Below are 21,947 nucleotides of genomic sequence, written 5' to 3'. Positions count from 1 at the left end.
GACGGAGACGGAGGACGTCTTTGTGCTCCTTTTGCCAGGTCGATATCTCTCCCGGTAATCTGCCTCGCGTCGTCATCTTGTCACCAATCTAAGTTTTGTTCTAGATGAATTTTGTTTTAGTTATTTTTCTTCCTTTTTTGATCCCTGGTTTTTGTCTTCATTTCTGTCTTAGTGACTGAGTCGACCCCAAACTGCTGCTGCCACCCGCCAAGCCGCGCTGCCAGCTGACGGCTCACCCCTGCCGGCCGTGCGCAACCTGGAAATCAAGCTTTCTTGTGCTGGCCGACGCCGCCCTATGACGTGACGCTCCAACTGGAAGTCTCTGGGGAACCGGACTGGGAACTCTGACGACAAAGGCAACAACTTAGCAACCAGAGAGCCGACGTCCTCGCACACGTCGGCGAACTGTGTTGATGGCTGCTTTTGTGAGTACTTTACTTTCTTCAATCTTTTTTTCTTTTAAAAAAGTCCACAGTTTTCTATTGTTTGTTGTCTCTCTCTTTTCACTGGTTAGCAGTACAGCTCTGTTGTGTCACTGGCAACTGCAACTGTCACTGGCGCTGGCGCTGGAGGAAACCCTTGTGGCTAGCTCCAGTCCCCATCGTCCACTCCAACCAACCCCAACGTCATCAGCGATCTCCTTCTTCCTCCAACACTCAGCACTCTCCTCTGTCTGCTCAAAACACCCACACTTCAGTATTCCATGACTCCCTCCTCATCCCATCAGAGACTCTTCAACGAGAACACGGGCTAACCACGCCACTCTCTCTCCCCCTCCCTTCGCGCCAGGAACCCTGGGTCGAGCACATGTCGTCGACTCCTCGCTCCCAGCGTGGCGGCGCCGGCGACCTCCCAGATGCAACCTCATACCTGAACCCCCCGACCCCTTCGCGCAACGATGGCACCGGCACCGGCGGCACCGGCTCCTCCCTCCTCTCCGCCGCCGCCCCGGCCCCGACATACGCCGCCTTCTCCCCGGCCACCCTGAGCTCCGGCGCGTCCCCGACGTTAGGATCATCGACCACCTCGGCCGCGAAACTGAGGAGCACGATCCTGGTGCATCAGAAATCGCCTTTATTGCTCGCCACCCCGCCGCAGATCACCAGAGCGCTGGCATACAGCCATCCGTTTCTGCTGCCGCTGAACAAGTTTGTCGGGCTGTTGACGTGGACGACGGCGGATCCGTGGGAGAGTTTCTTGCTGCTGGCGGGGTTCTGGGCGGCGGTGCTGTACGGGGATGTGATTATCCGCGTCGCTGGGCCGGTGGTGTTGGTGTTGGTGCTGATTGCGGGCATGTATGGGCGCAGGTTTAGTCCGTTGAGCAGCAGCGGATGGGCGGAGCCCGGGGATGGGGGTGGTGCTGCTGCCGCAGGAGCATCGGCGGAGGGGAAGGGGAACAAGAGGAGCAAGAATTTGTCGGTTGACGGGTTGCCGGATAATAAGACGGGTGGTTCTGGAGGGGCTGCCGGAGGAAGTGCTGGTGGTGGGAAGGGACATCAGAGGTCGACTTCGGAGGTGACCAACACGCGACATCAGAAGACGCTGGACGAGATTGTCGAGACGCTCAGGGAATTTACGGCCAGGTGTAATATCCTCCTGGAACCGCTGCTCGAGCTGACAGATTTTCTGAGCACCCAGCGCACCCCGACGTCTGCCACCACCCGGCCGGCGCTGACAACGCTGTTTGTGCGGATTCTGCTCTGCACGCCGTTTTGGTATCTGTTGACCCTGCCGCCGTTCCGCATCATCACCACCCGGCGGGTTATTCTCATCCTGGGCACGATCCTGCTCAGCTGGCACTCGCGCGTCATCCGCGTTACCAGAGTGATCCTCTGGCGCAGTTTGACGGTCAGGAGGTTGCTCGCTCTCGTCACCGGCCTGCGCTTCGAAGGGCTGGACGTCCCGACTACCGGCGGGGCCGTTACTGCCTCCTCCACCACGTCCGCAAACTCAACCACCTCATCTTCTCGAGCTCTCGCAACGGCCATCAAAGCCCCGCGCAGCGGCAGCTCCGAACTGAGCAAAGCCCTCCGCCGCGGCGGCGCTCGCCAAGGGCGCGGCACAGGGGTGCGGTTTACCTTCATCATCTACGAAAACCAGCGGCGCTGGATCGGGCTGGGGTGGACGACGAGCTTGTTTAGCTATGAACGGCCGGCGTGGACGGACGAGCACAACAACCCGGTACCGCCGCGACACGAGTTTGAGCTTCCCGAGGTGGAGGACGGGAGTAAGATGCGCTGGCAGTGGGCGGAAGGGTCGAGGTGGAGGGTGGACGGGGTGCCGGATGAGGCGGTCAGGCCGGGAGGTGGGAAGGAGGGAGAGGATGGGGAGGACGAGGAGGAGGAGTGGGATTATGACGGGCCTGGAGGGAGGATGGGGTGGGTTTATTATGATAATAAGGTTGGTCTTTCCGTTGCTTGTGTACATTGCGTGTTCGTGTCTGATGAAGGGATGGCTGACTGATGTGTTGCAGTGGCAGAATGGTCGCCGAGGGGAAGATGGGTGGGGTCGTTGGACAAGGAGGAGGAAGTGGTATCGTGATGCCGAGTTGGTTGAGATCGACGACGATGAGGAGGAAGAGAAACCTAACCAGCAACAACCACAACAACAACAACCACCCATCAACGGCAGCGGCGAGGCCACTCCCAACGGCAAGAAAACTTCCTCCTCTTCTTCCGCCAAACTACCCGCCGGCTTGAACCCAACCCCTGCCGTCCCAACCGTCGACCTGACTCCCAGCTCTCCCGTCGGCCTCCCCGACACCGCACTCCCGCCGGCATCGCCAACATCCGTTTCCTCCTCTCCGCCTCCCCCATCCCTCCTCAGCCGCTGGATCAGCAGCACCAGAACTTCTGACAAAGACACCACCACCAACCCCACCCCCACGAAAGATAAACGAGAGAATAATAACGACGACGCAGCCTCCCTCCTCAGCTCCTCCCTCTCAACCACCAACTCCATCCGTTCCTCCACCGTCGCCTCTGGCACCTCCCCCTCCTCGGGGACTGGCTCAGGGACGGGGGCGGCGACCTCGGCCCTGCGAAGGCGGTTGACGGCCGACTCGACCGCCTCGTCGCGGAGCAGGGCAGCGAGCAGCTGTACCGCGGTGAGTAGCACCACGCCGGCGGCGGCTATGGAGGATGACGATATTGCTGCGCTCGGGACGCAGACGAGGATCGCTGTGCAGGAGGCGGGGGCGGGAGGGGAGGGGAAGGGGTGGGGAGTGGGGGGATGAGGTTAGGATGGGGTTGGAGTAAACTTTCCTCTGTCCTCTCTCTCTCTCTCTCTCCCTTTCGCTTCTCTTGTGGGCATTTGTGTCCATGACGAAGGGCTAGGGTGATGTACGACTATTATGAATAACTAACCGGAAACTGGCTCAACAAATTGGGATTGTCGCATGGGAGGTCGGGATGGATGGGTATGGGGGCTATAGGCTAGGTTGGCTTCCTGGTAGGTCGGCGTTGGGTATGCGGACTTTATTCTCGCGTGGTCACTGGGAGGTTGGGTGGGTATGTGTTCTTGGTTGTTTGGGGCTCCTTTACGATGAACGGCTGAAACTCATGATTAAGGCTCCAGGTTGTTACTAATGGTTTGTACACGGAGTGTTATTAGTTACTTTTAATGGCATCTATGTCTCGTTCTTCCATGCCTGGTGCGCGAAGTTGCTGTGGCTTGCAGTTCTTTGGGCGGTGATACATCAGGACGTGATGGCTAGGCACAAGCATGCTTCCTAGGCGAATTTGGAAACTCACTGCTGTTGCTCGTCTTCTGTGTCTTCTTCTATCTGCTTTCTCAGCCTGCTCTTGGGTCCTATTACTATAGCCACCCTCCTGCCGAAGGTGAGGCTCAGCCGGCTCCAACTGAATCCTCCGGACGGGACTGTTCTTTGTCCTACCTCCTGAGTTTGTGAGTTCTTGAACAGTAAACTGACATATTGTTGCATCAGTCATTTCTCTTTTACAGCCATTACGGTTCAAATCCAAGGTCTAACGCATGGATAACTCAGTGATCAAATGCCAGACTTTCCCGTTGGCTTATGCTAACTGAAGCACTGTTGTGTATGCTAAGCCAGCAGATATAACAGTCGTAACACACCATGAAACGGAACATCAACATGGTCAAGCAAAACGAACTTCAAACACTGGGTATTACGAAGTTGAAGTATAACTCTGGCTTGTCCTTTTGCTGCTTTTCTCATCCCCGTCATCATCGCCATCCCGACGCTGTTGTCTTGGCTCAGAGTCCCTTAGTTAACAGGTACTTAAGAGACTCAAGGCAGCAGCATCACCACCACCACCAAATCTCCCTCCTCCTCATATTCCACAGCAACCCAACATCCTTTTCACAAAACTCTTGATAATACACACAAAACATGAGCGGCTACAAATCCTCCACATCCTCATCCACCCATCTGCTCTCCATCATCTCGACCTGCCCGCCTTCCCTGCCGCCTTCTCAGCATCAACAGCAGTAGCAGCGGCCACTAACTCTCAACCCCCCCCTGCTCGACCTTAACTTCCTTCCTCCTCTCGGCCCCGGCGGACCTGTTAATATTGCTGTCATAGTCACAGGCACCGGCAAGAGCATCATCATCATCATCATCATCATCATCAATATCATGAATAATAGACGACCCCATCGCCTCGGCCAGGCGCCGCTCGATCTGCATCCACGTGCGCAGGCTGCGCTGGCTGTGGCGGGGTGCGATGACGCGAGAGCGTGTTATCAGGCTGTCGTTGTTATTATGAATACCGGTGTTGCCAACATTGGTGTTGGTGTTGGAGTCGGTGTTCTGGTTGGCGGCGATTTGGCTGGCCGACTCGGAGGGGGTGATGCTTGACATGCTTGCGATGCTGGCGGTCGGGGAGGCGGGGAGCGTGATGATGGGTTCTTCTCGTCTTCTTGTTCTGTGCTGGGTGTCAGCGGGTTGAGCCTGTGGTGGTGTTGAGGAGGAAGTGGGCGGTTGGTTCGTGCTAGGAGCTCTGCGTTGGCGAAGAGGAGAACGGGGAGGAATAAGGGGAGGAGAGGAGTGGAAGGTGGGAATGGGAGGAGGGTTTGCGCGGAGGAGTTCTGTGTTGAGTTGGGTTCTGCAGTGACGACGGGCCGCGTACGTCTCTGCCGACTCGGCAAGGCCGTACATGGTGATGATGGTTGGCGTGTGCGGACGCTGGATTGGCTCGCCGTCTACGTTGGCGTCCGGGTTGTCGCCATGGTTGGGAGGGGGGTCACGGTGGTAGACTGTGATGAGGACAGGGAAGAGTTCGGGATCACTCTCGTGGTTGGTGGGGGTCATGGCTGGATGGTATTGAACCCCTGGACTGGGGAAACGAACGACATGAAAGCGGAGAGGCGGTAGTGAACATCTTGGACATGCCGTTAGTCACGATATAAATCCTCAATTAGAGCTGTGCGTTTCTCCTCTCGGGATGACACTCGACGCCACCTCAACACCACGACCAGGTCACCTCGGTGTAGAGCGCCAACTCACCTTGGTGAGACATAAAGCACAGCATTAGATGGAAAGGGTTCCTCACAACCTCAGGGGTGGTTAAAGTTTCCACGTCAGAAACTCAAAGTCTTGTTGTTGGTCTGATCGTCGACCTGGCTCACCCCGAATCGAGGCATCACAGAATGGATTCCCCCTGAAGCAATGTGAACTGAGCGCTAACTCAAGGTCATCATTATTCACTATGAACCTAGCAGCCTGTCTTGTTTCTCTACGCCCTACATATTGTGACGTTCTCGGGCATCAAGCACAGCAATAATGACTACGAACAAGAAAGCCACCGATATCACTGACTGAAGGAACAAGTCAACCGCCCAACGCACCGAATCCCCAAGAGAGCATGCCGTCCCATGTCATCGACCCCTTGAAAGCTACGTAGTCTGCAATTTCCATGCAACACTCAATAGATCTTAGACCAAACCCTATACCTCTCGTCCATGAGCTTATCCCTCGCATCACCCGTCATGCTTGCCGACAGCCGGTCCATCACATCCAGAAGAGCCTGCCGGGTCGATCTGAGCGCATCTTGGGCGTCGGGGGCGGCAACGATGTCGCGTTCGAGGAGATATTTCCAGCGGAATGCTGTTGCGGAGTGTGAGCGTGTCATCAAGCTCAAACTTGGGACAACGGGGGAGGAGAGAGAATGGATGGCTTACCGCCTTCAATGACATCCATAGCATCCTTCTTCAACCCAGGGTGATGACGAAGCGCCCGGTACTTGTTCAAGTCAAAGGCCATCTCGGCCATCTCCTGAAACCCAACCTGGATTTCCACGCGCCGCTCGAGAGAGTAGGATGGGCCAGACATGACGAACCGAAGTCGGTTGTGAATTTGAGATCGGCGGCGGTCGCGTCGGGATGAGAGCATGCTCAGCAGCACCTTGTTGTGATGTGTCACGTACAGGTCACTTGATGTACTGGCTCACCGGGGCGTTACGGAGCACGGAGAAGCACGGAATGCAGAGGGAGAAGGAGTCGAGGGCTCACAAACACTTACATGGTAGGTTATTACATGTTCACATGGACAGCACAGTCCGGGTTTGTTGGTTTACTAGACACGTTGGTGTTGGTCATGAGGATGCCAGCAAACAGCCAACACCATTAACCACTTAAGTCTCTCTTAAAGGCCGGCATGGGCTACCATTACCTGCCATGTTCGATGAGATGGTAGGAAAAAGCTGTGATATAATCAACTGTTGAATTGTTCTCAATATTATGCCACGCCATGTCTGTTTGTGGTCAACACAGCTCTGCCATCAGCTCGCACAAGGCAGGGGAAACTTTCAGGCTTCCCAGTGTCTGATGCTTGTTTACCTCTTGTGCAACTTCTTGGCAACGGTGAACAAACTCTTCATGTTTACATCATCCTGGTTCAGGACTCGACGGCAGCCAGCGTGTAACAGACACTTCTTTGTTCCTCAGCTATATCTCTCGACCCAGGGTCCTACAAGCAGGGACTCCATCAAGTCAGACGACTTTGTACTGGACAATCGACATAGTCATTTCTTGCTCACTTCAGCGAACCCTTGAACATAGACACATCGATCTAACTCAGGTACCGCCCTCCCTGCTCCCCCATGTGAACAACCACTACCTGAACCCGTTCAACCCCATCCACACCAAGGCCAACACCTCCTCATACCTCACCCGTCCCTCTCCAGCTCCCTAACCATCCACACACACCCCTCCGCCTCACCTCCGGGATACACCCTAAACCCCATCTTCTCATAAAACGGCACCACCTTGGTATTCTCACCCGACACCCCCAACTGAATCCCTCGTCCAAAATCCCGTCCACTCCCCTTCACCGCCTCCACAAACCTCTCAATCAACCTCCTCCCCCACCCTTGCCCCCTCCATCCCTCGAGCAAATTGATGTGCAACATCGCCCGATACTCGCTGACCAGCTCTTTCTTCCCTTTCGCCCCGTCCAGGATGAGCCACTCGACTTTGTACGCTTGCTGCGCCAGACAGAGCGGGTTCACCTCCACCACCACCTTGTCCTCCTGTCCATCGTTTCCCGGGGTATTATTGATAGACCACGGCTCAGGCACCTCCAACTGCCCCGGGACAGGTACATCGCGCAAGCCCTCCTCCGACTGGAGCACCTCCGCGACATATTTCGGATAGTCCGCCGCCAGCTTCCAGACGTCCGGGGTGCCAATGACGTACCCCACGGCGCGGCCGGTGCCGTCGTCCAGGACGAAGCAAGTGGAGGGGCTGAGGTGAGTGAAGGGGAGGGTCCAGAGGTAGGGCGAGATTCGGATGGCGTCGGGGGAGGCGAGGAGGGAGGGGGGAAGGGTGGAGCGGCACTGCGTCGAGGTTAGTTACCTATCGAGGTATCATGAGTGAGGGAGTAGTGAAAAGGTGGGGTTGGGGAGGAAGGATTGGTTGTTTGGTAAGAATAGTATTTGCGTGTGTATGTAAAGGGTCAACAGGCAAACTTAACTGTTGACAGAGGGGTGGTGATGAAAAAGAAGGGGAAGGCTTCACTCCAGACTTACAATCAGCTTCCCATCTTCAACATCCTTGGGTTGCCACGGGCGGATGAATGCCATGGTGATGACGTCAATAATTGAAGGGAACTGTGGCGGCAGTTGATGGTCTTGTATTTCTCGTCAACGTTGTCGTTGTGATTGTTGTTGTCTGGCTGGGTAAGACAGCAGCTTTTATGTTTCTGTGTTGAGGTGCTGATGTGTATTGTTTCCCCTCCACATACCTCCAATGCATCTCCAACAGCCCCTCTCCGCTCTCTTACTCTACCGTTCTCCAACGTCCCCAACCATCCATATCCGGCAGCTACCGTCAGGCCGGACTGAGTCACCGGGCATTGATGTTGCCCGCTTTCCTTCAGCCTTGTTCATAATATTCCTTCATGGTAGTACTGTGTCTGGTGCAGTTCCTCGTGCACGCGCCCGGCCTGGCAAAACTTCGGCATCTTCCGGTTGATGTCGGACCGCGGCGCCGATGACGGTGAGAAACAATGTCCTATCACAGACCTGGTAGGGCAGTTAATCCCCCGTCTTACATTCATCAAGTGCTCTAGGCCCAAGCGATGACTAAGCAGACAAGAGGAGAGACGTTTGAGTGCCATGGCTTCTATGCGTCGGCATTCCGAAAGACCGAGGGGTGGTCCGTTGAAGCATCATGACAGGATGATCAAGTTTGTCCCACAACTCTGTCTTGGGAGCATTCCAAGCAGCTGAGTTCGATATACCAAAGTTCCATTGCCAAAGGACAGTGGTAAAATCCAGGATCAAGCATGTCAAAACACTAAAGAGGCCTCTCCATCCCACAAATCCAGGGAAACAAGTCAGGCGAAGTCCAGCCGTTCAATTAATAATACACCAAGACACGTGTCATATCTGGATACAAAATACGAACACAACCAACACCCACCCGTCCTTGCGGTGTCCGGTTTGTATGCTAGCAAACAAACAGTAGAGGTATCTCGAATTCCAGTTCATAATCCTCATGACCAACCCTTGCTTCATATCCCCGTGCCTGCCAACCAAACCAGGACCCCTTGAAATACAATATCCAAGCAGCACAACAAACTGATAAAAACACAAAGGCAAAACTTCTGACGAAGAAAACATCTTTTTTGTAACAGAAATCTCAGATCGAGATCAACATCCAAAAAAATACCGTTAGATCATCCCCTCCGGGACGCCCGTCGACCCAGGCACAATCCCGTTGACCCTGCTCGCAGGCGGGGCCCGGGCCGCATACGACGGGCTATTATCCCTCGTCGTGCGCCCGCCCATCATGCTCTGCTGCAGGTCCGGGTGTGCCTTGCGCAGCTTCCCCACCGGACGCGTGTTGCTGCCGCTGTCGTCATCGCTCGGGTAGTCGAAAGACGTTCCACCGTTCGCCGGCGGGCCGACAAATGGCCGACGCGGGCCGGCATTCTCGGCATCAGTTCCCGCGGCGGCCGTGTCACGGCGGCGGCGCGGATTGATCGGGGGGACGGGAGGCGGCGGCGCGTTGCTGTCATCAAGCGGCCTCTGACCCGGAGATGGCGGGGCGGGTGCTGGGCCTCGATTCGACATGTAAGCTGGCGAATGCTTCGCATCCGACGGAAGCCGTGGCCGCGATCCCAGAGTGGTGGGAGTCCCCGCCGGCGAAGGAGCCCCTCCCGCGTTCGCATAGGGAGCCGGAGACGGCAAGCCCATGGGCGAGACAGGGCTTGGTTGGCCAGAGAAAACGTCTAGGTTGGGCCTCCCGGTCTGCAGGGCCAGGTTATTGTTGGACCGCTGACGGTCCAGATGAGGCGAAGGAGCCGGAGACGGCGCGCCACGGTTGGCATAGGGGTACGGATACGAGGGGGTCAAGGGAGAACCCTTGATGTCCTTCCCAGGCAACCCAGGGGAGCGCATCATCGGCCGAGGCACATAGGGCGCGTCGAGCTGATCAGCTTCGTCGATCGTGCCTGTCCGAAGACGGGGCGGCCGGCTATGGCCACGCCCGTTGCTCGCCTCCGACCCGCTGCGTGAGCGCTCTCCCGACGGCCTGGTGCTCCCAGGAGAAGAATACGTGTCTTCGCTCGGAACCGGTCCGCGGTAGGACACAGGAGGGGGCCTCCTCTCGGAGCTGGGAGTCCGTTGCCGGGGCCGGTCGGCCCTGGAAGCCGAATGCATGTTCCGAGGATCGCGCACCTCCTCCTGAGCCGTCGGCGGTTGGGATGGCTGCGTCCCCTGATGCCTAGCCAGCGTCTCGAGCTCCTTGCGCTTCTGCAGTTCCCTCCGTGCCTGTCGGAACGCCTTGAGGCCCGGATGGATTGGCTTGCCGTTGTCCTCGCTGCTCCTCTTGGAGTCGTCCGTCGCATCAGAAGCCGGCCTGCTGGTGGTTTCCTTAGCGGCAGCCTCCTCCTTGGCAACCTCTTCCTTCATCGTCTCGAGCGATTGGAAATCCTTGTCGTCAAACGCCTGCTTCGTGGGCTGGGGCGACGAACTGATTGTGGATGATGCGAGCCCAAGAACCTTGAGGCCCTTGGACGGGCCGGTCACGAGATTCCGCGAGCGGTCAATGAGCGACCCGCGGCTCGACTTGGGCTTCAGGATTCCGAGAGCATTGTTGGAGGCCGGCGCTGCGCTGGGCGAGTCGGCCGGAGCCAGCGAAGGAGAGGGAGCCCTACTGCTGTCAGATTCCACATACGACGTCAGCTTCTCCCGGATGCGCCGCCGGGCGTTGGTCAGCTGGCTTGCGAATTCATCGGTCTCCTCTTCAGTGGCGGTGCTCGACCTGTCAAACACCTTGAACTCGGAGGTTTCAACCTTGGGAAGAAAATCCGGGTTGGTGCTCGTAGATGTAGTAGACGTCGTCGTGGTGGCAGGACCGCTGGTAGAATTGGAGCGGATCCAGTCCTGGTCCGACGAGGGCCAGGGGCTGAGAGCAGAACCATTGTCTCCCAGCGATGGCCGAGGGTTAGAATCCTCAGTGGGCCGAGATGCAGCCGCCGACCGTTCCGGGGCAATATCGCCAATGGACGAGTCAAAGCTTTCCATCCGAAGGTGCTGACGGATCAGGCCGCTCAGGCCCGAGGTGGTCTGGGGCAACGTCGGCGAGTCGATCGGCGAGTTCTGGGACCCGACTGTTAGGTAGTCGGATTTGCCACCGTCTGGTTTTGTCTCAATAGACAACGGCGTGGGAAGCGCGGATTTACGGAAGGCTGGATGATCCTCATCGGCGGGGCGTTCAATGTTCACTTCGAGGCTCAAACCCAGAGCTGCCAAGCTGTCGCTCGCGGAGGATGGCGTGGCAGCCTCGGTGGCCGGAGTCGGGGGAAGTCGCGAATCCTGCAACGGCAATGTCTTCGGCTGGGCCTCCTGACTCTTCTCGTCTTTGGACTCGGGTGTGTCCCGCTGCGTGGGCGTGTCGCGCCCCTGGTGAAGTTGGAGTTGGCGCTGGACATATTGGGATTCGTCGTACGAAGTTAAAGGCTTGTCAAAGATAGCAAGCGCGGTGGCCTTGCCCACGTCCTTGGGGAGGATAGGCAGCACGACCTGTTCACCTTCACTCACAGGTGGGCTCAGCGGGGGCTGGCCACCAAGAGTGGGCTTCGGGTCTGTCTGGACTTTGCTCGAGCCTAGAGTAGTACCAACTTTCCGGGTTGCCGTGTCGGTTGTCGAAGAGGCCTCTGTTACCTTGGCGCCAAACGGCCGTGGACGTGCCAAACTGGATAGGGCCGAGGGCTGGGAGTCGGTGGACTCCTGGCTGAACTGCTCATACAAACGCCTCGTCCGCATAACGTTTCGCTCGGGAATAGTGACGCCACTCGAGGACGAGGATTGGTTATCTTTGGCTGAAGAGGCGGGTTGGGAGGTAACCAATGTGGCAGCCGTCGAGTTCCGGGCGGCCATTGACGAAGACGAAGTCGTAGATGACGTTTCGCGCTTGCGGTTGTGCCCAATGAATGGCGACCCATTGCTGATCTGGGTGGTCTCGTCCTTGGCCTCCTCCTTATTCTCACCCTTGTTGTCATCTTCGGCCTTTTCAGAACCGCCAGTCAACTCCTCGAGCGCCTTCTCCCTCTCGGATATCCTCCAACGCTGGAAGGCCGACATGGAGACATCATCTTCGTAGACTGCGCGGCCCGTCAAGCCGCTGGCATTGGCTGGAACCTTGTAGATCCTCTGCCTCCCACCAAAGAGATTGTTGCCCTCAGTGGGCCTGCCACGAGACATGATGCTTCCGGGTGTTGTAGATGCGTCGGGATCGTCAGAGGACACCGACTTGGTCCGGATGGTATTGCCTCGGATGGACTCGACTTCGGCAATGTCGGAGAGACCACTGGAGCTCAAGCCGAACCCAAACTCGGCCATGCGCGATTGGCGCTTCGGGAACAAAACACTATCATCGCTCGCCTTGCCAATCTTAGTGTTGGGGTCGTCCTGTTCGCGCAGCATCGAGAACCGGGCCGACAGATTAGCCATCAACAGGCTGGTTCGGAAGTCATCGGTGGACGGCAGGGCGGTGGAGAGGTCAAACTCCTTCTTGGGCTCTTCCTGCTGGGTCTTCTTTCCCTTGCGGAAGAAGGAAAGCCCAGAGTGATCCGAGTCTTCGCTCGTACGGCTGGCGGCCAGGTCATCCTTGGCCCTCTTTTTCGTCCTGAATCGATTCATGGTGACGGTTTAGAGGATCGGCACCAAGGGAGAGTATGTATCGTTTAAGTCAGGATGCGAAGCGCGCGAGGTGCATGGGCATGCACCCAAAACGAACGTGTTATACGCGACTCGCTCCGGACTGAGGCGATGTAGTCCGACTATCTATGTGTGAGGGACTGTTACGTGGGTCAGCATATGCAGTCCACAGGAGATCTCCTTTGGCGGGCGGCAGCGTCATGTCTCATCGAGCGACTTGCGCTGTGTGACCTGGCGTGAGGCTCTCGACGCAGCGACACGAAGTCTCGGCCGCATTGACGTAACGCAGGCCATAGCAGCTGAGGCGCATCTGATATCACCATAGTCCTATGTGCGCGGAGCTCTCTCGAGGCATGGAGTTGCGACGACAGAAGTCGAACGCGTTTGTCGGATTACACTCACGTCTTGAAAGGTGATCCCAGTTCACGGATTCCTGCAACGCAGGTCCACTCGGCGTCCCATTCAGCAAAGCTGAGGCCAACAGTTCGTCCGGAGTTTGACTTTGGGCAGGGAGCTCGAGTCGACAATGGAGGGAGATTGGGTCGGTGACACCAGGGAGCTGCACCCAGCCGCGACAGCACCGAGAGAACCCCGGATTATGAAATTGCTGCAAAAGCGTATATTGTTGTTGGATTAGGCGTAGATGCTGGGATAAAAGAACAAGCGATTGTGTTTCGACTGCGAGGAACGAGAATGGCAGAACTGGGGTTGTTGCTGGTTCCTGGTCGATGGTGGGTCGATTTCTTCAAGCTGTGTCCCCTGCTGTCGGGAGAGGCGAATTGGAGTTCCTCGGATGCCCGGCAGTTGGCGGTAAGTACCTACTTGGTAATGAGAGACAGACACACGGCAGTTGAACGAGTGTATACAGTAAGTGGGCGACGGCGAAAGGACGAAAGGATCGAGGGCGGGAGATGGTCGCCGTCGGGTGCCGGATTGACTTGGGAACAAGAGAGGGAGAGAGAGCGAGAGGAGAGGAATGAATGGAATGGGAATGATCAGAGATTGAATGAAGATTGCAGGACCCATGCAAAGCCAAGCAATGCTGGGCTTTGCTTTCCTCAGTCAAGGCTTCGCGGAGAGCGGACTCGGTGGACGGAGGAAAGAGAAGAAAGACAACGTTGGACCCCACCAGGCCAGACCGTGCGCTGGGAAGGCACGACGCTACAGAGGCTACGAGACAAATGGGCGGCCGTGATTGGCGGGAGGGCAGAGAAGCAAAGGAGAGATTGGAGAGATTGGCGCTCGATCTGGCAACCGCAGCACGCAGGTGCCATTCTCTTGGGCACAGTTACCCTGGACAGGAAGCGAGCGGGCGGCAAGCGGCAGCGACACAGGCCCGATTGAGCGCAGAACGACAGTCCAAACGTGGAAGCGTTGCGCCTTCGGCAATCAGACGAGAGGTGCATTGGAGGGATTGGATGGCTTGCCGGACGGGCGGCGCGGCTTGCAGACGGAACGTGCCTCAGCAACCATCGGATGCCGGTGTGCAGGTGGTGGTTGGTGAGAGTGCTGCCGCCATGTGCCGAGGACATTCATGTTCATGTCGTGCTCATGCAAGGTATGGTTTTCCTCAGCCAGATATTTTTTTTCTTTCCTCTCCAAGCCAAACACACATATTTCCAGGTCAGTCAATTGCATGCCAACCCACACTAGTAAACCTGGAATTGATCGCATGAACAGCGTGTGACCGATGGTGTTTCCTGGGTTTCTAGTCTCTCCCAGTGGAAATGCAGCGCGGTCCGTTCGCTTCTCCCTTCTCTTCCCCTGTCCCCCTGTCCCTTGCAGCGTTCCAGCGTTCCAGGGGCACAGTGTTCCATTGCCGCGGGCCAATCACAGAGCTTCCCCTGACGCTTGACCGTTTTCGGATTGGCATGCCGACCGGGAATCGCTGGGAATCGTGGGATTGGCACGTTCACGTTCACGCTTCTGCAAGGAAAAGAGGAGAGTGTGGGCGTGGAATCCAACCACTCGGGATGGCCTGGGCTGCAGTTGGCAAGCCCGATTTTGCCTTTGCTTTCTTGCCCATCGATCGACCTAAATTTCTCATCGAGTGGTCGCCTGATCGGTCCGTCCATTTCTTTTGGAAAATTATTGTTCTGAGGAAAATGTGCAGTTACACATGCATGCAAGACAAGAAGAAGAAACTGGCGACATTCTTTGCCGACACGCAACACCACGGCTTCAGCTGCCACCCTTCATCAAAAATGCGTCGGCTCTGTCCGACTCTGTCCGACCATCAATGACCTCAACATTTCCGAACTGGGCAACCCCGCGACCATCATTTCCGGGCTCTCGGCTCGCTTGGTCCAATGGTCCACTCTGGCCATGTGCCCATCCATCTGCCCGCCCTTGTTCCCGCGCTGGCATGGATTGTCGTCTCAGGCCTCGATCCCGTCAGAGTCGTCCCGCCTTGTCGGTGCCCGGTACACTACTAATAGGTAGTCGCCAGGACGGAGTACTCCGTGCTGAACAATGACTTGTTTCATCCGTAGCATCACCAACTGCCATGGCAGAGTCGATCGAGACGGTGGCTGAGGACAAGCTGAGAAAGAGAAACACGCTGGAACGGCGAAACGGCGCACGATGCGGGGCGCAAGGGATGATGGCATGCAAGTGCCGTGACCTGAAGCAGCTGAACTGTCTGGGCTGTCACAGACTCACCACGTCCATCCCGTCTCGCATTCCGCGCCTCTCCCTGGTTTGGAATCCTCTGCTTCGTAACGGTCAACCCGTTGAGGACGGGCTTCCTGGATAGGAGGGATTGGCAAGCCAGAGGAAGCCTTTCTTGGCTATACTACCTAGTGTGCTATTCTCCGAGACGTGCAGCTAGTATGTGTGTATCAAGATGGCGCGGCCGGGTGGCTTTGTGTGTCTGTTTCACCACTTGCCAGCGAGGAGATGGCAGAGAGATATCGAGCCTGCATTCATGCCATGGGAGATATGAGTACTATGTAGCGACTTAAACCTCAAGCACTTATTCCTGAGTGTCCTGGTTCGTCCAGGCAGACATGACTGGCTGGTAATTTGAGATCTATCTATGGTCTTAAACCAAACTAATAGATATTAGTAGCAGGAGGTGTAGTAGTATGACTTGACGACAAGGAAACGAATAACGAGAGACGGCCCTCCGTAGAGCAGCCAACAACACTCAGCACACTGCTGTATGCCTGTGAAGCCTAGGTTACCTGAGGCTTTCAGGGGCACACACATGGCCACAGGTATCATCCTCATCCTCACTTTCAGCACGCACGCATCCCGTTCTTGTTGCACTCCATCATCATCATCCTGCCCTCGCCACACATGTACCGCGGCAGCCAGCTGACCTCCTTGGCCATCCGGCCCTCGCAGCTGCGGCACACGCTCCTCGCCATCTCGAGCGCCGCCATACCCGCAGTCATGCCGTTGCTCTGCGCGCCGGGAGAGCAAGCCATGCCCGCCGCCGCAGCCGCCGCAAGGCCCGTCCAGCTGAGCCGCTTGCCACCGTCCTCGCGCAGGCTGCTGCAAGAAACCATCGTCATCTGCTTCTTGGCCTGCGAGGCGGCGTGGTAGCTCCCGATGGCCGCGATCTCGCGCTTCTCCGCACAGTCCCGGTCGATGGCCATGACCATTTCCATGGCGCTGCCGCAGATGCAGTTCTTGCTTCCCATCATGCATCCCATGCCCATGGTCATGCCCATGTTCATGTTCATGTTCATCATGTTGTTCATGCCGGTGCCGTTGTTGTTGTTGGACATCATCATCTTCATCGAAGGCTTCATACCCATGGCCATCATCATCATCTGGGCCGGGAAGAGCGCCATCATGTAGTCCTCCATCGCCATGCCATTGCAGCAGGACATCATCATGGGCGAAGCAGACGACGACGGCATCATCATCATCCCCATCCCGCAACACCCAGCTTTCGCAGCCGAGCAGGCATTGCACCGAGCCCGGTCGTTGATGACGAACACGCTGCCGCAGAACCGGCTCTCCATATCCCGCTTAACGCAGTGCATGACGCCCATCTGCGCGAACGGATCGCTGGTCATGGCGAAGTGCTCGACGTGAACACCCCGCGAGTCGCACTCGGCGGCGGCGGCGGACATCTGCTTCTTCTCATCCGCAACCGCAGCCGCCATGTCGTCCTCCTTCATCATCATCTCCTCCTTGTCCATCATGGGCAGGACAAACTCGCACGCAGCCGCGCCAAAGGTGTAAATCTCCAGCTTGGACATGCGGTCGCGAGGCAGGTCGGCGCAGAGCTGGGTCACGGCCTGCGAGCAGGCCACGGCGCCGTCGTTGTGGCAGAGGACGACGACGCGGCGCATGCCGTTGTCGAGCAGGGCGCAGCGCATTTGCAGGTAGAGGTTGCGGCGGGCGCGGCTGGCCGGGGCGAGCATTCCCAGGCCGCAGCGCTGGAGGCAGAGGGAGAGCAGGTCCAAGGGCATGCCGTAGGTGGGCTGGCAGATGCAGAGGATGCGCCGGCCGAAGAGCTGGGAGAGCATGGGCAGGGTGCGGGAGTGGCACTGGCGGGAGCTGTTGTTTTCGTTAGCAGCAGGTCATCACCAACAAGCTGTCCAAGACGGACGTCGAGAGAAGAACTCACCTCATCATCATCCCGCCGACAAACATCCACTTCTCATCCAGCTTCTCCATCTTCGCCATCCCCTCACAGCAGCGGCAGTACATCATCTGCTCCTTGCCATTGATCATCCAGCACATCATCATGACCATCATCCCGCACATGGCCATGCACATGGCAAACATGCCGCCGGGCATGATCATCCATATGGGCACCGCGGCCATGAGCATGCAGCACTCCATGCACGCCAGCATCATGCGCATGCACATGTTGCCCATCTCGGCCCAGGACATGTCCATCATATCCATGCCCATGCCCATACCCATCATCATGGGCATCATCTTGTCCATGCCCATCTTCATCCCCTCCATCCCCATCTTATTCATCTCCATACCCATCATCCCCATCTTCTCCATTCCCGTCATGCCCATCCCCATCATCGGCATGCCCATCATCCCCACCAACCTTCCCATCCCCACCACGCACCGCATCCCCATCATCCACATCATCCGCGGCATCACGCGCATCATCCACCCCATCTCCTCGCGCAGCATTATCCCCATAGGACGCTGCTGCTGCGCGCGCGGGGTCGTGCCGCACGCCCCGTCGCGGAGGGGAGGGATGTAGGTCATCCGCGGCATGGACATGCCCATCGAGGAAGAAGAAGAGGAGCCCATCATCATCTTGGACATGCCGGGCATCTTCATATTGTCCATTTTCATGCCCATGCCCATGCCCATATCAGGGGACATTATCATGCCGTCCATGGGCATGGAGGACATCATTTTGGAATTCTGGGTTCCGTTGGGCATGTTGGAATTGGCGTCCATGTTGTCCATCTTGTTCATGTTATCCATCTTCATGGAAGAAGTGGTGGTGTTGCGGGCCGGCATTGGTATTTTGGAGGGGTTGTTGCTGGTAGGAAGACGTGGCATGGGATGGTGTTCTTGTCGAGGGTTGTGGTGGTGGATTACCTCCCCTTTTGGGTTGGGCTGAGGAGGCCGGAGTTTGGGAGTTGGCGGCTGAAACTGAAGCTGATGATGATGATGTTGGGCAAGTTGGTTCACAATGAAGGTCTGGAAGAAGTAAATATCATGAGGAATGTTGTTACTCGATGACACCTCAGTAAGACACGAAGAAGGAGAAGGAGGAGAGCGAGGTTGCGGCAAATAGCACCAGAAGTCCCGAGATGCTCGCTTCATCCCCGTCAATTATATAGCAGCGAACTGGCGGTTGTTTGCGTCTCCCTCTGGGAATCTCATTCCCGTTGTTGACCCACCGCATGCCAGAACATTTCTCGGGACTACCTCCGGCTTGTAAACTTCAGCGTCTTATCTCCGCATTGTTTGCTAGGGAATTCCGTCTCCGGGTGCGAGTGTGCGGGCGCAAGGGAGACGTGAGCTCTTATCAACGCGCTTTTCATACGTGCATTCCAATGTCAACAACCTCCCTCCCTTCCATAATACTAAGCACCCAAAAGATCAAATCCACCGTGAAGGAGTGAGCTGAAGCACAAGCACATAAACTCCTTCTCCCCTATCATACCCGGAGACGTCTACCCCGAATCCGGGGTCCATTCTGCTGACGCCGCCGCCAGGTCCTTTTAGCTCGTCATGTCATCTCGGGCAACGCCCGACTTGAAAAGAGTTTACCCAGGCACCGGGAAAAGGTAGTTCGTGGATGGCGGCAGCGGCGAGAACGTCGTCCGACGCGGACCTTGGGATTGGCGATGCGGATCCGGTGCTGTCAACGGTATTTCCAAGACTGGCAGAGGTTTGCCAGGTGCTGGTGGCATGTCAGGAGTCATGATGATTGTCGTAGGCATCATGACAATGGTTGGGATGGCGTTGGCGGCGGTCCTAGGATGTCGTCAGTTCAGAAGTAATACTCCCCCTTACATTAAGTCAAGGCAAACGTGATCCATGATGAGTGCTCCTACTAGCTGTGCGAATGCCTATGTGTATGTACCTAGATGCCTGAGTAGTTGAAGGAAATAGGGCACTTATTAGGCATGGCTCGGACGGACTCAAGGGCGGCAACGGCAGATGGGAAAATACAACGGACGGAAAGATGTTGCAGGATTTGAAGTTCACTATATTGATAAATATGGCGTCCATGATTCCTCAGAGGTCTGTCACGCTCTGATCAAATATTGATGAGCCAGGCGCGGGGAAACGAAACAAAGAAAGCAAGCCCATCTCCCCCGCTGCCATCTAGAGTGGCTTCTGGCCCCAGGCGACCAGTCTGAACGAAATCCCCAATAGTCAGCAAGCGAATGCCTCCAGGCTACTCGGATCGCACGAGAAGAGCAGAGAGCACTTACATGGTGATGTAGGCATGAATATTCTTGTTTGCCAAGTCCTTTTTGACATCGACCAGCAACTTGTCCACGTCCTCCTTCTTCCACCCCAGCACGCGGGTGAAAACGCCGATGGTGATGCCGTCGATGCCCTCAAGGTTGTTGACCAGCTGCATCGAGCCAATCTCCTTTTGCTCCTTGCCCTTGGCCCACGGGTTCATGGGCACCGCGAACTTCTTCTCGCGAATGTTGACGAAGCCGGCCTCGGCGAGGTAGTGCCTGACGCGCACCGCCTCGGTGGCGCTGCGGCCCGTCTTCTGGATGCCCTCGAGCAGCAGCGCGTTCCAGCGCTGCAGCGCCGTACCCTCGAGGCTGTTGTCGACAGCCTGGAAGTAGACGATAGTTTCCTGGCTCTCGACCCAGCCGCCCGGGTTCAAGTTGTCGTAGATGTCCTTGAAAAGGACGGGCCACTTCTTCTTGACGAAGGGGAGCAGGTAGCGCGCGTGGATGAAGTCGAACTTGTGCTGATACACCCAGTCGTCGTCGATGTCGTCCACTTCGAACACGCAGTTGGGCGGCACGTATTCGGGCTGGATGGGGCTGAGGTCGACGCCCAACACGTTGGAGTTGGGGTGTTGCTCGGCTATATGGCGGGGGACGAGTTAGTAGCTAACTCGGGGGATTGGGTCAAGGGGTGAAGGGGTGTGGGTTTTTGGAATTTCTCTGCTGTTCTGGAGTTTTTATATACAACAAAACTCACCATATTCGACGGCCCAGATGCCGGTGCCAGTTCCCAGATCAAGCACGCGCTTAGGATTCTCGACAGGTGCCAGCGAAAGCTTGCCGCCAAGCAGGATCTTGGAGATTTTGTGTTGGTAGTCTGGCCAAACATCAGCCCGCTGTTCCCGATGATCGCAGAAAAGGACAAGGAGAAAAAGAAGAGAGAACTTCGAGGGGAAGAGACTTACCGAGGCGGCTTTGCTCTTTCTAATATGGGAGGAGGAAAAAAGTAAGCGCCTGTCATGACTCGTCGGATCTACCCGGAGGGATTTGGCTCTCGTGGTGATTCCTTACCGCGTCATTCGGGAGGTAGTACTCTGCGCATCACCGTCAGTAACACCTATTCCGTATCCATCCTGTCCGATCCAGGGCAGAAATATCCAGGCCTAACCAAAGGCCGAGTCGATACTTACTCCCTTCCTTGTACTTATGCCACGTCCGGCCGTTTTCCTCGACAAACTCATACACACTCGACGCGACCGAGGCGCTTGACGGCGAGGTTCTGCAGTCCCCGAAACCCCTGTTTTAGCAGCGTCCCAAAACATCAAGAACAGAGAGAATAAAGAAAGGGGGTAATCGCCAACATTCCACCCCCGTTCGCCTCGTCATCGGTGTAGTCATTATCGACCTGAAGTCCGGTCAGCCAAGGAGCAGTGGGAGGCGACATGACGCGACGACAAGAACAAAGAAAACACAAGAAGGCTTGCCGAGAGTGTCTCCCCCAAGCTCGCGCAGCAAAACAGTAAGTAGCAGTCCAGTGGTTGAAAGTCCTCTTCAGGATGAAAAAGAAAGAAAAAGATATTAGAAAAAAGAAAGAAAGAAAAGAAAAGAAAACACGCACACTCAAATCATGGGAATAATGACTAAACCCGGCGACCGACTTCGCTGCGTCGTCGTTGTTCTCATCGTCCGGCTCCGGGTGGGGCGGTGTCCGCAGGTCTGGGACATCGACGCTTTGTTCTTTGTTGTTGCTGTTGTTGCTGTTGTTGGGGGGGGGCTGGACGCCCTGATTCGCAGTCTCGTTGGGGGGTTGCGCCGGCATGGCGGTGATCGGATCGAGTGTTGTATGTACGGACTTTGCTGGCTGTTGTCGTTGATGTGTCTCACAAAAGCTGCCAGAAAGCAGTTTCACGTTGCACAACTTCTTCCGCGGTGTGTAGTAGCAGTAGTAGGGTTGCGATCGTGGGGGTTCCTCAACATATGTGTATGCCACTGCCTCGGTAGGACAGCGGAAGCGCTCTATAAGAGGAAAGATATAAGTCAGCCCCCGTGGACCCGAGACCGACGCGGCGGGCGGGGAGCGGGAAGGGTGGGGTGCCAACAGTTTGCCCAGTCCGGGTTGCCGGGCTTGCTTGGCACCGCGGCAGATCTCCCTCCCGTCCGGTCGCGCAATCCTTGGGCAAAGTGACATGACGCTATCCCCAAACCGTGAATAGCGCCAAGCAAAAGGATGTTTCGGGATATCTCATCAACCCCCGATTGGACTTGAAGAGCGTGACGAGGCAAAAGGCTGGACTACGAGATGCTTCTCCGAATGTTGGCAAGGGTTCTTGGATGCAAGATATGTCCAGAGCAGACGCATGAGATGAGGCCACACAATGAGGAGAGAGAAAAAACAACGAGAAAGAGAGAGAGAGAGAGAGAGAGAGAGAGAGTAGAG

The 21,947-nt window shown here is 56.5% G+C and overlaps 9 protein-coding genes across 9 annotated transcripts; 1 reads left to right on the top strand and 8 right to left on the bottom strand.

The window, feature by feature from the left end:
* Positions 1–807: 807 nt before the first annotated feature.
* On the top strand, positions 808–3,235 carry VTJ04DRAFT_6940 (uncharacterized protein; the record flags this gene model as incomplete). Its single annotated transcript, XM_069365215.1, has 2 exons — positions 808–2,400; positions 2,474–3,235. 2 exons carry the CDS (start codon positions 808–810, stop codon positions 3,233–3,235), a joined length of 2,355 nt encoding a protein of 784 aa, XP_069218964.1.
* Positions 3,236–3,360: 125 nt separating this feature from the next.
* Positions 3,361–3,725, bottom strand: VTJ04DRAFT_6939 (uncharacterized protein; the record flags this gene model as incomplete). The annotated part of the gene is made up of 2 exons (XM_069365213.1): positions 3,361–3,551; positions 3,617–3,725. The coding sequence occupies 2 exons, from the start codon at positions 3,723–3,725 to the stop codon at positions 3,361–3,363; spliced, it is 300 nt and encodes a 99-aa protein (XP_069218963.1).
* Positions 3,726–4,483: 758 nt separating this feature from the next.
* On the bottom strand, positions 4,484–5,293 carry VTJ04DRAFT_6938 (uncharacterized protein; the record flags this gene model as incomplete). The annotated part of the gene is made up of 2 exons (XM_069365212.1): positions 4,484–4,907; positions 5,112–5,293. 2 exons carry the CDS (start codon positions 5,291–5,293, stop codon positions 4,484–4,486), a joined length of 606 nt encoding a protein of 201 aa, XP_069218962.1.
* A 613-nt stretch (positions 5,294–5,906) lies between these two features.
* VTJ04DRAFT_6937 (uncharacterized protein) lies at positions 5,907–6,313 on the bottom strand (the record flags this gene model as incomplete). The annotated part of the gene is made up of 2 exons (XM_069365211.1): positions 5,907–6,088; positions 6,163–6,313. 2 exons carry the CDS (start codon positions 6,311–6,313, stop codon positions 5,907–5,909), a joined length of 333 nt encoding a protein of 110 aa, XP_069218961.1.
* An 835-nt stretch (positions 6,314–7,148) lies between these two features.
* On the bottom strand, positions 7,149–8,063 carry VTJ04DRAFT_6936 (uncharacterized protein; the record flags this gene model as incomplete). The annotated part of the gene is made up of 2 exons (XM_069365210.1): positions 7,149–7,817; positions 8,010–8,063. 2 exons carry the CDS (start codon positions 8,061–8,063, stop codon positions 7,149–7,151), a joined length of 723 nt encoding a protein of 240 aa, XP_069218960.1.
* Positions 8,064–9,155: 1,092 nt separating this feature from the next.
* VTJ04DRAFT_6935 (uncharacterized protein) lies at positions 9,156–12,629 on the bottom strand (the record flags this gene model as incomplete). The annotated part of the gene is made up of 1 exon (XM_069365209.1): positions 9,156–12,629. The coding sequence occupies one exon, from the start codon at positions 12,627–12,629 to the stop codon at positions 9,156–9,158; it is 3,474 nt and encodes a 1,157-aa protein (XP_069218959.1).
* Positions 12,630–12,773: 144 nt separating this feature from the next.
* On the bottom strand, positions 12,774–14,053 carry VTJ04DRAFT_6934 (uncharacterized protein; the record flags this gene model as incomplete). Its single annotated transcript, XM_069365208.1, has 3 exons — positions 12,774–12,787; positions 13,050–13,368; positions 13,940–14,053. The coding sequence occupies 3 exons, from the start codon at positions 14,051–14,053 to the stop codon at positions 12,774–12,776; spliced, it is 447 nt and encodes a 148-aa protein (XP_069218958.1).
* A 1,833-nt stretch (positions 14,054–15,886) lies between these two features.
* On the bottom strand, positions 15,887–18,101 carry VTJ04DRAFT_6933 (uncharacterized protein; the record flags this gene model as incomplete). Its single annotated transcript, XM_069365207.1, has 2 exons — positions 15,887–17,162; positions 17,233–18,101. 2 exons carry the CDS (start codon positions 18,099–18,101, stop codon positions 15,887–15,889), a joined length of 2,145 nt encoding a protein of 714 aa, XP_069218957.1.
* A 1,320-nt stretch (positions 18,102–19,421) lies between these two features.
* On the bottom strand, positions 19,422–21,698 carry VTJ04DRAFT_6932 (uncharacterized protein; the record flags this gene model as incomplete). Its single annotated transcript, XM_069365206.1, has 8 exons — positions 19,422–19,452; positions 19,532–20,150; positions 20,268–20,387; positions 20,476–20,494; positions 20,582–20,604; positions 20,701–20,789; positions 20,872–20,915; positions 21,129–21,698. The coding sequence occupies 8 exons, from the start codon at positions 21,696–21,698 to the stop codon at positions 19,422–19,424; spliced, it is 1,515 nt and encodes a 504-aa protein (XP_069218956.1).
* Between the last annotated feature and the right edge of the window lie 249 nt (positions 21,699–21,947).

The sequence above is a fragment of the Mycothermus thermophilus genome, assembly GCF_041956435.1.
Source record: "Mycothermus thermophilus strain CBS 625.91 unplaced genomic scaffold VTJ04scaffold_4, whole genome shotgun sequence".
NCBI lineage: Eukaryota > Fungi > Ascomycota > Sordariomycetes > Sordariales > Chaetomiaceae > Mycothermus > Mycothermus thermophilus.
Note: the sequence above shows the minus strand (reverse complement) of the source record. Positions and strands in the feature narration are given on the sequence as shown.